This window comes from Colobus angolensis, unplaced genomic scaffold (genome assembly GCF_000951035.1).
Source record: "Colobus angolensis palliatus isolate OR3802 unplaced genomic scaffold, Cang.pa_1.0 Scaffold210, whole genome shotgun sequence".
NCBI lineage: Eukaryota > Metazoa > Chordata > Mammalia > Primates > Cercopithecidae > Colobus > Colobus angolensis.
Genome location: NW_012115267.1, coordinates 3,104,175 through 3,120,541, shown reverse-complemented (window position 1 = coordinate 3,120,541; position 16,367 = coordinate 3,104,175). Strand labels below are relative to the sequence as shown.

At 52.1% G+C, this 16,367-nt stretch overlaps 1 protein-coding gene across 1 annotated transcript in view; it reads left to right on the top strand.

Moving 5' to 3' along the window:
• XKR6 (XK, Kell blood group complex subunit-related family, member 6) overlaps positions 1-16,367 on the top strand; it is a 299,994-nt gene that overhangs the window by 256,451 nt on the left and 27,176 nt on the right. Inside the window, exon 4 of the mRNA XM_011942843.1 lies at positions 11,867-12,063. Within this exon, the coding sequence (XP_011798233.1) occupies positions 11,867-12,063 (197 nt within the window). The remainder of the gene's footprint in view (positions 1-11,866; positions 12,064-16,367) is intronic.

The following is a 16,367-nucleotide window of genomic DNA, read 5'->3' as shown; positions in this document are numbered from 1 at the left end:
GTGGCAACTAGCTTAGCCCTGTCCTCAATAATGGGGGCAGCGTGATAACGAATTTGGAACCCCTGGATCCGCTCACTTCGTGCTTACTTGGTAATTTGAGCGCTCCTGCTGTCCTCTCTGAGGTGAGGCCAACAGCTGAATGTGGGTTTGGCTTTTTGTTCTGCGTGCCCGGTCTCTCTGTCTCCCTGTGGAGGCCACGGTGATGGCGAGTGACTGGGAGCAGGCAGTCCTGGGAGCAGGAGGGGAAGCACAGGCAGGAGACCTTGCCTGCAGCAATCCAGGTTGGCTGTGGACGCAGGGCCATGGTGGACGTGACTGTGTGTCCACAGGTACCTGTACAGATGGAAGCTGAGCTGTGTGTTTGTTGCATGTATGGATATTTGGTCATTTGCATGTGTGTGTGCGTGTGTGCTCTGTCAAACACAATGCAGCTGTGTGGAGTGTGACTGTGTGGGTAGATGTACTTTGTGTTGAGTAGCCTGTGTGTAAATTGTATGCATAGTGTGAATGCAGTGTGTGTATGCATCTGCGTGTGGTATGTTCGAGTGTGTGTGTTCATGTGGGAGGTGTGTGTATGGGTGCGGTTGTGTGTATGTGTGAGATAGCGCGTACCGCACTCTCCCAGGATAAGGGTAAAGATGGTTTGAGTAAAAATCCCTCAGAGGGGATAACTGTGTCATTATCAGCTTCAGAGAAAAGCTGTGCTCTGCCTTCGAGGTCAGCTTTCTGGGTCTTCTTGGAAACAGCTTGAACAGTTCTTGGCCACGAAGGGGTCGGCGTGCAGCCCACAGGCCTGGCTGCTGGAGCAGGGGCAGCCCTGCAGGGGCCACTGGGGTTCTACTTGCTGCTGTGACCTTGGGCCTGGGGCCTCTAGGGCTCCCTTGGTGAGTCCAAGGATTGCAATTGACATGGTCTAAGGCCCTGCTTGTTGGGGGGATCTCAGCTCCCCAGCCGCCTCACAACCTCCACGACACTCAGCACCCGTGAGCACCCAGGCCACGTAGCAACACAGACTGTAGGCTCTGAGGTCAGGAGGCTGGAGCTGAAGCTCAGCCCTACCACACAGCCACTCAGCACAGGCCCCATGGATCTTCCTGGGAGAGGCCTCTGGTGGAGGCTGGGGACCCAGTGCAGGGCAAAACCAGGCTCAGGGACTGCCTACAGGGCTGAAGGTCCTGCAGGAGTGGCTGACCTTCACCTCAGCTCACACAGGTGCTTGGCAATAGCCCAGTGCATGGGGTCAGCAGACCCAGCTGGGTGACATCAGCCAGTCCCTTCGCCTCAGTTTCCCCGTCTCCACAGGACCCATGGTGCCCATCCTGGGGTCGGGGCAGAAGCAGGAGGCCTCGCACATGCTGAGTGCTCCTAAGCGGTATCACTTTGTGTGGTTGTGATTGTAACACTGTCCCCTCTGTTCCTGTCCCCGGGCACCAACCTGCAGACAGTCACAGGCTGAAGGATTGCACAGGTGGAGGGTGTTGGTGGAAGGAGGCTGAGAACCCAGAGGAAGGCCAGGAGAGAGGGTAGAAGGGGCCTGTTGGGCAGGGCCTGGAGGGGTCTCCGTGTCATGAGGCAGTGGGAAATGCAGTGTGAATGCAGTGTGTGTATGCATCAGACTCCCCTCCACTGAGGCCCCTCTAGGAGTCATCGAGGAGCACCCTCACCCTCTCCCTGGGTATCTGAGAAGCCTGCCTGGTGGCCGAGCCACTGTGGCTGCTGGGACCAGAGCTATGTCCCTGTATGACCCCAGCCTCGGCATTCTGTTCATAACCTAGCCTGGAGCTGATGGCAAGGAGCAGCTGAAGGGAAGGGGCTGCCCTTCTGATCGATTTCTGCTGGAAAGAATCAGTGGGTCACAGCACCTGCCACATATGGAACAAAGCCGTTTGCTGGTGATGGGCCCGCCAGCCTATTGCAAAGGGGATGTGTGTGGCATCTCGGGGTACTGCTGGTTGTCGCGTACCAGTTATTCATGTCTTGAATATGTGACACTACTACTGGCCAAGGCAGCTCCTGGGATAGTGGGGAGAAGCCAGCTGCTGGTGAGATCTTGGGAGCCCCAGGAGGAGGGAGGGACCTGTGTTGCGTGGCTCTGAACCAGCTCTGCTCCCGGACCAGCCATCTGCGGGTGCCCACAAAGAGATCAAACAGAGGTCTCCCCTGAGGAACTCAGCCTCCTGCCAGGGCTTGCTGTGCCACTTGGGGGTCACAGGGGAAAATCAGGGCCTACTATGGCCTCTGCCCAGCCAGTTTCCCACGGCTTCCTGGGGCTGCAGCCCTCCCGGTTTGGCACATGGGCTCTGGAGGGAGCACTGTAGGTTGTCCACGGAGACCACTGCGGGCCCCGAACCCGGAGCCCTGAAAGCATGCGCTATGTGGCATTCTCGAAAGTTGACCAAGGAAGAAGGCGGGTCTAGGGGTGCTAAGTGACTTGCGGTGAGAGTCCTGTGAGTGTGGTGCCCAGACCTCCTTTTTTCCTGCTCATGATGCCACCTCTCAGCTTAGGCACTTCCCTCCTTCCCTCTCTTCTCTTTCCCTCCCTCCCTCCCTCCCTCCCTGTCTCTCCCTCTCCCTTCCCCCATTCCTTCATTTCACTGATGTGGGTCCAGTGCATGCCATGTGCCAGGCGCTTTGTTACATGAGGGGCCATGCCAGTGATCAGCACAGACACGGTCCTGCCCACCAGGCCCTCCCTGGAAAGGTGCACGTTGCGTTACACATCGACGCAGGATCCCTCGCACACACTCTAGGTGCTTCTCAGGTGCAGCCAGGGTTGAGACCCTTTGTGCTACAATGTGCATGGTCAGGGGACACACTTGAGGGAGGGGGGGCCAGCTGCTGTGGGCCCCTGAAACCCATGGAGAAGCTGGCGATGCACAGTGAAGAGCAGTTCTCTCAATGACACTTGACAACCTCCTAGGCAGCAGGGCCCAGCCCCTGGTCTTGGGAATGTCTTCTGAGGACAGCTCCACGTTGCTCACAGTGCCCAGGAGGCCTGAAGGTGGGCGAGGCCCCTGGTCTCTGGTAGAAAGCAGAGCTCTGCATTAGGGCAGGAGTTTCAAGAACCCGGAGACTTAGGGGAAGCTTTAAGCACCAAAGCCAGCCTGGAGTCCTACGCCACCTCTGCATGAATCCCCAGGTGGGATATAAGCGTTCACGGAATCAGGTTTCTGAAGAAGCCACTTGAGGGGTGAGAGCTAGAGATTGCTAAGGCCAGTGGGCACAGGTCAGCTGCCCAAGTAGGCAGTGAGGTCACCTGTCTCAGGAGCTGGCTTGGCCCCAGGGGACTGGGCCTCTAGGATAGGACTGGGGGAGCAGCTGTCCCTTAAATCCTGGTGATCCCCACCCATTTGTTCCTCAAACAGGTCAGGGTAGCCTGGTGAAGTCATCAGTAGAGTGTTCCTCTCAGTCACCGGTCCTTGGGGCCAGGCCCAAAGAGACATTTGTCAGAAGGGAGAGAAGCGGGAAGTGTGGTGGGTGGGCCTGGATTCTTCTCTGCCAGGGCTCTTCCTGCCTCCTTCTTGCCTGGTTGGGCCTGTTGCTGTTTACTGGGGAGTGGAAGTTCTGAAGCCCTCATACTTGCTTGTGCTGGGAGTGAAGTTTCCTTTGGGCCTTTCCATCCAGGGTTTGTGAGCTCATTCCTTCCAGAAGGCTGCAGAAGCAGGTCCTGGGAAAAGCTGGAAAAGGTCCTCCCAGATGGTGCTCAAGGATGGATGGATTTCCTGTGGCCCCACTGAAGCTTAAGCTTTAGGGCCCCTCACTTTTATGGGCCTCTTATGGGACCCTGTACTCAATTTTGAATATGTAATTTTGTTTTCTTTTTCTTTACATTTTTTTAAAAATCAAGAGTCTTTTTTTGGACAATTGTATAAATTAACATTTACGTAGAGTAAAATTGACTTGTATGTGTTTGTAAAGGTCTTTGAATTTCAATACATATGTAGATTCACATACTCACCACCATAATCAGCTCACAGGACAGTTCCATCACCCCACAACACTCTCCCATGTGCCCACTTTTAAGCAAATCATTCCTTAATTTCAACCCCTGGGAACCACTAATCTGTTCTCCATCCCTCTGCCTTTGCAGAGTATCACATAAATGGGATCACACTGTATATAACTATCGAGACAGACTTCGCTCATTCAGGATAATGCCTTGGAGATTCATCCAGGTTGTTGTGTGTATCAGTGATTTGTTCCTTTTCATTCCTGAGTAGTATTCCACAGTATGGATTACCATAATTGCTTATATGTTCACCTGCTGAAGGATAGTTGGCAAGTATGAAAAGAACTGCTAAAACATTTGCATACACATTTTTGTGTGGACATATGTCTTCATTTCTAGAATATCTAGAAAGGGATCTATGGGTCATATGGGGAGAGTACGTTTAACTTTATGAGAGACTGTCCACTGTTTTCCAGAGTGTCAGTGGCATTTACATTCCCACTGCAATATATGAGCATTCTAGTTGCTCTGTATTCTTGTCAGTACTTGATAGTGTCAGGGTTTTTATTTAGACATTTTAACAGACATGAAGTACTATCTTATTGTGGGTTTTTTTCACTGTGATTTTAATGTATGTTTCCCTACTTATTTGTAATGGTGAGCTCCCTTCTCCGCATGTTTATTTGCTATTGTGTGTATCGTCTCTGGTAAAATATCTGTTCAAATATCGTACCCATTTTACAAATTGAATTGTTTGTCTTCTTACTAGTGAGCTTTAAGAGTTCTTTGTTTATTCCGGCTACAAGTTCTTTGTCTGATATGTGATTTGCAAATATTTTCTTTCAATCTGTAGCTTGTCTTTTCATTCTCTTAACAACGTCATTCACAGAGCAAAAACTTTTAATTTTGATAAAGTTTATATTTTTTTTTGTTTTATGGATCATACCTTTGCTGTCATATTTAAGAAGTCTTTGTCTGGTACAAGGTACAGAAATCACTCCTATGGTTTTTTCTTAAAGTTTTATGGTTTTACACTTTAACCTATGATACATTTTAACTTAGTTGTTGCATATGAATGACTAATTATTACTACATCGTTTGTTGAAAACACTATCAACATTGAATTGTCTTTATACCTTTGTAAAAAACTAATTGGCCATGATTATGTGGGTCTTATTCTGGACGCTCTTCTGTTCTGCTGATCTGTGCTTCTCTCTTGGCCAATGCTACACTGTACTGTAGCTTTATAGTAAATCCTAAAATCAGGTAGTGTGAGTTCTTCAAATTTATTCTCTTTTAGAATTGTTTAGACTATTCTAGTTTCATATAAATTTTAGAATTGGCTTGTCTGTATTTAAAAAAAAATCCCACTTGGGTTTTTACTGGAATTGTGTTACATCTATAGATTAATTTGAGGGCAATTGTCATCTTACTATAGTGCACTTCCAATCCATGAACATGGTATGTCTCTCTATCATTTAGGTTTTCTTTGATTTCTTTTATTAGCATCTTGCAGCTGTGGCATACAAATCCTGCATGTTTTATTAGATTTGTCTCTAAGAATTTCATTTTAGGAGCTAATTTAAGTGGTATATATTTTTAATTTTTTAATTTCCAATTATTCATTAATCATTTATAGAAATGCAATTGACTTTTATAGGCTGACCCTGTATTGTGAGACCTTCCTAAATTAACTAATTATTTATATGAGCTTTTTAATAGATTGCTTAGGATTGTCAATCTAGACAATCATGTCATTTACGAATAGGGACAGTTTTACCTTTCCCTTGGCAATCTGTATATACTTTCTGTATTTATTTCTTTTTCTTGACCTCTTGCACTGAACAGGACTTCTAGCATGATGTTGAATAGGAGTGGTGTGTGTAGACATCATAACCCTGTTCTTGATCTTAAGATGAAAGTATCCAGTCTTTTATCATTAAGGAAGATAACTGAGATTTTCCATAAATGCCCTTTATCTACATAAGGTTAAGGAAGTTCCCTTCTATTTCTAGTTTGCTGAGAAAATGAATGGATGTTGAATTGTGTTACCTTTTATTTCTGCATCGATTGTTATGCTGTATGGTTATTAATGTCATAGATTACATTGATTGATTTTTGAATATTGGACCAGCCTTTCATTCCTAAGATAAACCCCAGTTTGCTCTGGTCCATTGTTCTTTCCATATATTACTGGATTTAATTTGCTAATATTTAGTTGAGGATTTTTGCATCTGTGTTTATGGGAGATTTACGGTAGTTCTATTTTCTTGTGCTGTGACTGGCTTTTGTGTCAGAGTAATGCCAGCCTCATCAGATGAACAGGGAAGTGTTTCTTTTTTATTTTCTGGAAAACAGTATGTAGAGTTGGTGCAATTTCTACTTTAAGTGTTTGGTAGAATTTACTATTTTCCTTAAAGAAGGGTTCTCTAAGTCTCAGACCCCACAAAACTTGAGCTCACCCCTGTTTGGGGCTTTGAAGGTGGGCTGTTATCCACAATCAGAAATTTCAATGCTGTTTCTGAGAGTGTCATAAGAAGCAGCTGGAGACTGTGGGCCCAGATAGGCAAATCTGTTCAGTCCCCTGCCCCTTGTAGAAATCACTTATTTTCTACCCCAGCCAATCTTGGGCAGAGCCATAGCCAATTCCAGAGGGGCAACATAGTTTGGGCAAGACCTTCTCTGATTTTCCTGAACCATGACTGATGGTGTGGCTTCAGGGGAGTCACTTAGTCTCTCTGAGCCTCGGATGAGCCAGCAGGAAAAAGAAGATGACAACTGTGTCTCTCTCAAAAAAGCTGTGCTCAGAGGACTAGATACTTCTGCTGGAGGGAACAGGAGCTTTAAACAATTCCATGGCTTACAAAGTAAGGGAAGGAGGCAGAACCGGAAGGATATAAGCAGAGTGGGCTGCAGGGAACACAGGAACGGAGCACCTCAGGGAGCAGTAATGGCTGCCATCTGCATGGCAACTTCTAAACTCCTGTCTGTGCTCGCAGGCATGGTCTTATTTAAGGCTCCTGTGACCCTCTGAGGGGGCACCATGCTGTGCACTGATTCGTCCAACATGTTCTGGGGTTCTACTCCGGACTAGGCATTTTATACATGCGAAAACTAAGACTCAGAGAAGTTAGGAGATGTCCCTCAAGGTAACACAGCCAGGTGGCAGAACTGGAAGGGAGCCCAGGTGTTTTGGGCAAACTCCGTTCTTCCTCACTGTCAGGCAAGTTGGACTGAGTTCAGAAGTATGGAGACACATGGTCTACCTCTGGGAGGTGCGTGGGCAGGAGCTATCAACAGCACTGGCCCTGAAGCCAGACTGCCTGGGCTTGAAGCCCTGCTCAGCTACTTACTTAGCTGGGAAGAGCAAGGCGAATGGTTTAACCTCAGTGCTTCAGTTTGCTGTCTGTAAAATAAATATTAATAGGTAATATTGCACCCATAATATTGCACCCGTAAAATGAATAATTGGTAGGTAATATTGCAGCTACCTCATAGGGTGTTGTGAGGATTAAATGAGGTAATAGGTACCAAATGCCCATAATAGAGCCTGGCACAAGTGAATGTCACACAAACATGAGACTTTATTGTTTGTAAAGATGCTAGGCCATCCTTGTGCTCTATGAGGTCACTGACTTGAAGAAAGACAAAGTTATGAGATGTTGGTAGAGGCTTGGAGATCCCTCCTGCCTGCGCCTCCTGTGATGGGAATAGCGGGGCCCAGCCATGGGAGGTGACTTGCTCAAGGTCGCCCGGTCCTGCAGACCATAGACCAGGCCCAGCTTTCTTGAGCCTGTGCTCCTGAGGACACGTGGCGTTGCTGCCTTCACCCCCGTGCATTTCATGATCCGAGTCTGCTAGGGGAGATACGACGTGACAGGAGGTGACACCGACTTTGGGAGCAAATCGGGGAGGAGAGCTGGTGTCTTCTCTCCCAAGCTACCTTCCTGGAGAAGGCTGCGGTAAGCTCTTTGGAACCCTCCAGGAAGGTGGAGAAGGAGGGGGCTTGGAGGAATGGCAGCCAATCCTGAGTGTCCTGCAGACGCCTTGCCTCCCACCTCGGAGCGCACCTGTGGGCTAGCACCCCGCGCCCTGGCAGAAGAGGGCACGGGCCTGTAGCGTGAGATCACTGGCCTGGAGGCGTCTCTCCGCGACGCTTAGGGTCTGCCGCCACCGTGTGGCCGCGGGCCGAGGCCGCTTCTGCAGAGGGGATGTGGGAGGCCCTGCAGGAGGCGGCTGGCAGTTCAACCTCAAGGCAACCTCAGAGGTCACCCAGGAACTGAGATACCGAAGGACAGCAGCGCTGGCCCAGGGGTTTGGGGGGTGGGGGGAGGCATGCCTTATGCCTTCCTCCCGCCCCACCCATCTGCCTGGTTGTTTCTTGGCAGCTGCTTAGATCTTGAGGGAGACAGACACCAGGGAAAGCTAGGAGAAGGAGGAAGAATCCTAGAGCCTTGAGGATAGCAGCAGCCACGTGATTGCAGGAGCTGCCAGGATCCTCCTGCATGAGAGGCAGGGGCTTTGCACGTGTTGTGGTGGACAAGCAAGGTCCTGGTCTCATCTGGGCCTCACAGCACTGAGTGACTGAGGCGGCGGTGGCTTGCGTTCTGGCACTGGGGCCCTCCCCTATAAAGTAGGGGTTGGACTAGACCAGTGTCCAGACCCAGTTATATTGCAAACCAGTACCCCTTGGTTGTCCACTGGGGACCCAAGGACTTAAGAGTAGCAGAGGAGGGGCCGCGCCAGGAGCAGTTGGAAAGGATGAGCATTTGCGTTGAGGCCTGGCTGTCAGGAACTCCTGGGTGGGGCTGTGATCAGTCCCTACTACAGTCCCTGCGGTGCCTGTGTGGGTGACCCAGGAGGCACCATGCTGTCCAAACTCGGTTTTGCCTGGACTGTGGTGCCCTCTAGGCCCCAGCATCTGCTTGACAATTGGCTCAGGGAGGAGTGGCACCCGCTTTGCCTATATCCACCCTGTCTCTTCCCATACCCTGGGGTGCTCACACCCAGGAGAGCGTCAAGATTGGCTCCTCTGGCAGGCATTCCAGTTGAATTGGCATATTCTGGGCTCATTGTTTTCCTTTTCCCCGGCCTTGGTGGGCAGAGGGGCCTGTGGCTTGGGGAGAACGTGGGGTCGAGGGGTAGAACCGGTGCTCTCTTTGCCTGGGTGAACCTGAGCACTGGCATTACTGACTTGGGACCCAGATGGATAGGGTTAGTGCTGCCATATAACCATTCCTCCAGCTGCTGGGCCACCTGTGAGGCTAGAAGAAGCAGAGTCTGTAGTCTGAGTGTACTCCTGAGACCATTAGGTTTGTGGTCTGGGGCCTGGAGTGATCTATGGCTCATGGCTTGTGTGCTGCAGGTGCCACCTGTTGAGAGAGCCGGGTTTGGGTCACAGGGAGCAGCTCTGATCTGGGAGACCCACCGCACTGAGGCTCCACTCGGCACACGGCTCTCCTGGACACAGGTGCCAAAGCTCTGGGCACGCAGCCCTGCCTCAGTGCCTCAGCTGGAGCATTCGTGTCCCCTGATGCCCTGCCTCCCTGCACTGCCATCATGGTTGATCAGCCTGACCCTTCTATCACCCTCCATCAGGGGCTCACCCTCAGCCCCTCCCAAAATACCGATGATGACATCTGCTTCCAGGAACCTCCCTGCACACATTTCTTTCTGCCATCACCTCCTCCAGGCAGTCTTCTCCTTCAGATCCCCAAATTTGACACTGCTCCCCTTACCTTTGCTTTCTCCTTCAGCTCCCTCCTACTTCTCTGTCTCTCTGTGTATGTCTGTCTCACTGTCTATCTCTGTGTGTCTGCCTCTATCTCTCTGGGTCTCTCCCTTCCCCTCTCTTAGAGACTGTGAGCTCTGAGACCAGGTGCAACCTCCCCCTTCCTCTTCCTGAGCCTGTTCCCTGGTTTCCTGATTTTGTGAACTCACAGGCAGGGGCCCAGAGCAAGGCAACGCCCTGTGGAAATGCCACAGTCAGCAGGTGGAAGAACCTGAAACAGAACCAGAATTTGGTGCTTTATTTCATGCTAGAGCCTCAGTTTCCCCATGTGTTGAATGGTGATAACCAGACCTGACATGCAAGGTGGGCCAGGGACCCTAAGAGACTGTATACCTGGAAGGACCTGGCCCAGGGGTTCTGGTGCCCTGACCTTCCTCCCATGTCCCTCCCTCATGGGGCCATCACTGCAATGCCAGCCTCTGGTTCTCAGTAGGGGTGTGCCTCTGCTCACCTCAGGGGGTGGGTCTGGAGAGAAATGAGGTGTCCATTGCAGCTTCCCTGGCTGGGTCCCTTCAGGATCCAGGCCCCCAAAGGCCCTTAGGAATCTAGAGAGAAGCCAGGCAGCCCTCATCGGATGGTGAGCAGGCTTACTGCAGCTGGCATGTGTGTTTGAGGTCACCCTGGTGGCTTAGTAGCGGCTTGAAGAATGGGTTGTTCAGGGGTAAGAGTAGACAGTGGAGAACCAGTGAGGAGACTCCTGCATCCCTCCAGGCAAGAGGGGCAGTGGCTGGGAGCTGGCTGGCAGCATGGAAGTGACAAAACAGACCATCCAGCAGCCCTGAGTGGGTTCTTGATAATACCCAAGGCCAGCTGGGCCTGGATAGGGCATCAGCCACGCAATGAATCTTTACAAGTCAGGCTCGGCATTTCAGAGGGCACAGCAGCGGGTCCTAGAATGCCCATCCCACAGGACAGTCAAGGACAGGCGTGTGGTTCTCTCCCACTGCTGGCGGCACCCAGTTTACGGTTCCTGTTGTGGATCCTGACTGGACCCACAGAGCTGTGCACTCTGGCCCTTGCTTCTGGGTGAGCCCTGTCCATACCCTCTATCCTGGACCAGACTTGGAGCTTGTTGGCCGAGTTTGGATGGTGCCTTAAGTCCTTCTCTTGCCTTGGAGACACAGTTCCGGAGAGTTCTGGTGAAAATGAGGCTGGGGTTATTGTACGACCTGGGGGGTGCCCACTGTGCATATCATCTCACTAATCTCCCGTGCACCCTGTGATGCTCTCATTCTGCCCCCATGTGAAATATGAGCGACAAGGACACAGAGCTGGAGTAACTAGTTCAAGGTCCCCAACTTAGCAACTGATGAGTCCAGGCCTGCTTGACCTGTGAGCCTTGCTCTTCCCCTACCTGCTTCCTTGGCCCCTCGGCCCTCCCACAGAGAGCCTGGGCGTGGTCCTGAGAGGGCGGGCAGTGGATCTGCACCTGTGTCCTGGGCCCTGCTGGGACGGAGACTCCATGGCAGGCCCTGGGTCCCCCTGATGTCCAGAGAGGGTGTCCAGTGGCCTGGGTGTGATTCCTGCTTGTTCCACTATCCGGCAACAGGGTGGGGGTGACCTTTCTGAGCCCGCGCTATTTCCTGTCTGTCACATGTGAGAACGATACCCTCCTACTTACCACCTGGGCATGGCCAGCCAGCGAATGGCACGTAGTAGGAGCTTCACAAATGTTCACCCCCTTCCCTGCCTTTCCTGCTCCAGAACAACAGAGGTGACAACCCTGCTGGACTGTTTCCCCCCAGGATCCTGAACCTGAGAAAACCCACCCCTGTCCCGGGGCTCACGTGAGATGCCCACCTGCAGGCCCTGGGAGGGCATCTCGCCCCACAGTCTCATCTTCCAGATGAGCAAATGGAGACCAGGAGGAAGAGGACTTGCTTAGGAGCCCATGAGGGGTCAAATCCTTTCCTGACCTGCCCTTCCCCTCCCCCATGCCTCAGCATCGTGTCCTTTTGCCGGGAGACCCCCCAGAGCCCCGTCCAAGCCTCTGGGAACTTCAGAGCACAGGGTTGGGGCAGGGGGCGGAAAATGCTGGGTCTCTCGGTTTTAGGGGGATGGCAAGGGTCCTCTGGAGCCCCCACACCCACCCATGCTCTCTGTGTTCTCCCCATCTCTCTGGGCAGGTATATCCGCACCATGTACCTGGGGATTCAGAGCCAGCGGCGGAAGGAACACCAGCGACGCTTCTACTGGGCTATGATGTATGAATATGCAGACGTCAACATGCTGCGTCTCCTGGAGACCTTCCTGGAGAGCGCGCCCCAACTGGTGCTACAGCTCTGCATCATGCTCCAGAAGAACAGCGCCGAGACCCTGCCCTGTGAGTGCCCGCCGGCCGCGCCCTGCCACCCCGGCATGCCCTCCACCTGGGGACCACGGGCACCCCACACACACTGTGTGCCTGGCACGCTCTGTGGGCATTGCCCATCCTGCCCTGAGTTCCCAGGACGCCCGGCCCCCAGTGCAGTGCTGATGGGCCTCACACCACACTCAAGCGTGGCACAGGCATGTCCTGAATGTATGTGGGCTGGCTCGACACCTCCAGGCCGCTTCGTTAATGTGAGCAGAGCAGAGCCAGCCAGGACGTAGCAGGGTAGAGGGCTCTGGGTTTCCCCGTCAGGGGCGGTGGCCCCTGTTCTTGGGTGCTGACCCAAACCAGGCATTTGCACGTCTATGGGACAGGGAGCCGTAGGCCAGAGATAGTGCGGGACCACAAGGGGCCGTCATGTTGGGCAGCGCTCACGGTTTCAGACCCTTAAACTGTGGTGCTCTTGCTTCGAACCAAGCTCATGTGTAAGCCCCATTTGTAAAGCAGCTTAAGTCACTCTGCTGAAGTTCCAGCAGGGGAGAGGGCCCAGGAGGAGGAGGGGGCTGGAAGCGGCAACACATGGGGTGACACTTGAAGGGATGTCATGGGCAAGAAGGATCATCCCAAGGGGTAGAAGTTGCAGGGAGACGGTTATCCATTCAGCGGGTGAGAGACAGTCCGTGGAGCCATGCGTGAACTGTCCTGGGAGGTACTGAGTTTATCAAGGCAAGAAGCTGCTGAAGAGACTCAGCCCAGAAGTTCCTGACTGCAGAGCGCTCAGCGAGCATGTGTAATCTGGGTAGCCAGGCAGCCGTGGGGAGGGGTCTGCTGTCCGCACCCCAGCTCTCCCTGGCCAGCAGGACCTCCTGGTCTCTCAGGTTCTCACCTCCAGACCCCGCAGGTCCTCTTGGTGCCCCAGCAGGCCCTCTGTGTCACCACCTTCATGGACACCCACACAGACCTCCTCACCAACGTGGTCTGGCAAGAACAGCCATGCTGCCCCAGGCCTTTCTCTGAACAGATGTGCCTCCTTACGTTTTCCAAGCTGGCCCTCTGTAGGCTCCGATCCCCTTAGGTGCTTATGCAAAAAGGGGATTTAATCTTCAAAAGCCAGCGGAAGACTGAGCTGTTCAGGCTGGTAGCTTGCTGGTAGCATTCAAAGCCTGGGGACCTGGTTATGAACCCAGCCGTGCTGCTGACAGGCTTGCCTGTCCTGTATGAACTCAGCTCAGGTGGAGCCTCATGTCCCATCTACTGAACAAGAACAGCCCTCAATGGAGGCTGCCTGGTGGAAAAAGGGGCCCCAGGGTATCTGTCCATCCCACAAAGTGCTGGCTGCAGTCCTGCTGGTCCATCACAGAAGCAAGGAAAAGGGGCCATGTTACCCCTGGACTGCACACAGGGGAAGCTAGGCCTGAGACCCACACTGAGCTGAGGGCCCAGTTCCGCCCTTTGACAAGGCTTCAGGAAGCATGAGCTGCATGCTCCAGGCAGCCACAGCCTCTGTCTTCTGGGCACCCACAGAAGCAGGAGGAGTTTGGGGATCTTCAGCAGGTGCTGCCAGTTGGGTGACACCAGCCAACATCTGCCCTTTGGCATCTGCAGTCCTCACTGTCAGGAACAGGCCTCAGGTGGCCCAGGGACTCCGGCTTCTTGGAGTGACAGCCCAGCCAGTGCCTACAGGACCAGCAACCGAGGCCTGGACAGGAGAGCTAAAAGGAGCCAACTCGATGTCCGGCTCCAGCTGGGACATGCAGAAGCTAAGCAGGAAGCCACGTGGCGGATGGCAGGGCTGACCGTTCATCCGGTCCCTCCCTTCTTTCTTGGACACACTCATGTGCACACACACTATCTCCTGGGCACTGAGAAGAGCTTGGGAATACAGGGAAACCTTGCTGATGCTCCATCTTCAGGATGCCTGAGGACCCAGGCTGTAGACTTGGCAATGAACTGGTGTGATTGGCTGCCCACAGCTGCGGCCATGGGAGTACCTGCCTAACAGGATCTCTGAGAAAACACATTGTGTGAACGTGGACATGCAGCAATTTGAACAACATCATTTGTTCTCAGCACCAAGAGACTCATGTGATGATTGATTCTGGAGCAAGACCAGCATCATAGGGATGTCTTTGAAATATGCATTCTTGCTCTAGAAACCTAACCATAAAGGAGCTCTGTGGAAGTGAGCGCTGACCCTGGGTAGCAGCTCCTGGTGCCAGGATGAGCTGCTGACTGGCAGGGCAATGCCTGGTTCCCTGATGAGGCCTCCAAACCTGCCCTCAGATCCCAGGGCTGCTGCCCTGCAGCCCAGGGCAACAATGCTTTCATGGGCAGATTTGCTGGCACTGGAGAGGGACACCTTTCTCTCCCATCTGAGTTTTTCTATTTCTCAAAACCAACTCAGCTGCTGTCTGAGACTCCAGATTAGCCCGTTTGTGCTGCTATAACAAAATGTCTGAGAGTGAATAATTTATGAAGAGCAGAGATTTATTTTCTCCCAGTTCTGGAGGCTGGGAAGTCCAAGATCAAGGTGCCTGCACGTTCAGCTGCCTAATGAGGGCTGCATCCCCTGGAAGGGAAGAACACTGTGTTCTTACATGGCAGAGGGCAGAGGGACAAGCTAGCTGCATGCTGTATGAAGCCTCTTTTGTAAGGCCCTCAATCCCATTCACAAGAGCGGAGTCCTTATGGCCTGATCACCTCTCAAAAGTCCCACCTCCTAATCCTATCACACTGGCAACATCTGAACTTTGGAGGGGACACCTTCAAACCACAGCAGACTCTGCTTATTTAAACTGCCTTTTGCTGTTTCCGTTTCAAATCTTCCCCACTCTGTACCACCAGGGCTGCCAAGTTATGCCTCCTCCCATCTTTTCCTCTTCCAACCTTTGGCCGGATCTTGACACCCCAAACAGATAGGGCAGGTAGCAGGGTGGTGCACCAGTGGGCTCCCGACAGGGCATTTTAAATCCAGGGACCTGGTCACCACTTATACCCTCTTGTGATTTTGGACCTTCATCTTTTCACAATCCCATTTTCTCTTTGGTATACTGGAAGAAAGAAGAAGAATACCTAATTTTCAGTGGGGATGCCATGAGATAATGCACAAGAGAGCACTTTGTAAACTTGCAAACTCCATGGGCACATAAGGGGCTGTGTTTATCATTTCCAGGGCCAGGTGGAGTCATCCTTTTATAGGGCTCTGACAGCCACCTCCCCATCATCATGATACCACCCACCATGAGCCAGACCTGCTGGGGATGGGTTTGCAGAGATGCCAACCTTCAGGAGTTTATGGGCTGGCACAGTCCAGGTCCTAGGGAGATTTCTCCCCCTTTCTGGCCTTCTGGATCATCTGTGTCCCAGCCTCCTTGTTATGCCTGTCCTTTCTATAATAGTTTCTCAGATTATAAACAGAAAGGGCTGGGCACCACATCTCTGGAGAGGAAAGCCAGTGAGGATTCCCAAGGGGCAGTGGATGTTGCTTCCTAAATGTCCTCTCATGTGACAGCCCACTGGGGCCAGGGTCTGTGCAAAGCCAGGGGCCACTTGGGCATGCTGCCAAGAGCAGACCCCTTGGAAAAGGAGCCAGGAGCGACCCAGTGTCATGCTGCTCTTGGGCCTTCACCCCAGGGAAGCCCCTCCTGGCTCCTCCTCCCTGCAATCCCCTGTTTTTGTGCTGGAAGCTGGGAGGTCAGGTGAGCATTTCACCAAGTTTGTTTGGAATGTGGAATGGGTGTTTCCTAATACAACCCTTCATGGTTAAATGTATTTGGGTCCTGTTGGACTAAACAAAGGCCAGTGGCCATCCTTGCCACTGGGTTGTGGATCTGTAAGCCAAGAAGGAGGCTATAGCATTAGCTGGGTTTATAGGAAGGACGAACACTAGACATCACTGAGCACGGGCTGCCTGTAAGGGGCTTGGCATTTCTCTCTTACTTAACTTCTAGGGTTGAGTCCTCATCACCAGACAATTTTGTTATGCTAGTAGATGCCATTCCCATCTGTTTAAGCTGCAGGAAATGTACAAGCTTTAAAGTAAATCAGTTTAATCATCAGAAATTGGAAGAGGGGAGAGAAAATTTGTGGACTTGGAACAGGCCTGCTGATGGCATGGCCTCTCCCAGTCACATGGGTGCCTGGAGGGTTGCAGCGTGGAAAGTTGGGGTGACTCCCCAGCGTGGAAAGTTGGGGTTACTTGACAGCTGTTTGACATTAGGCAAGTTACTGAGCATGTCTGTTCCTCATTTTTCTCATTTATGAAATGGGGATAATGCAGTACCTACCATAGGGACTTGTTACGAGCATGAAACATG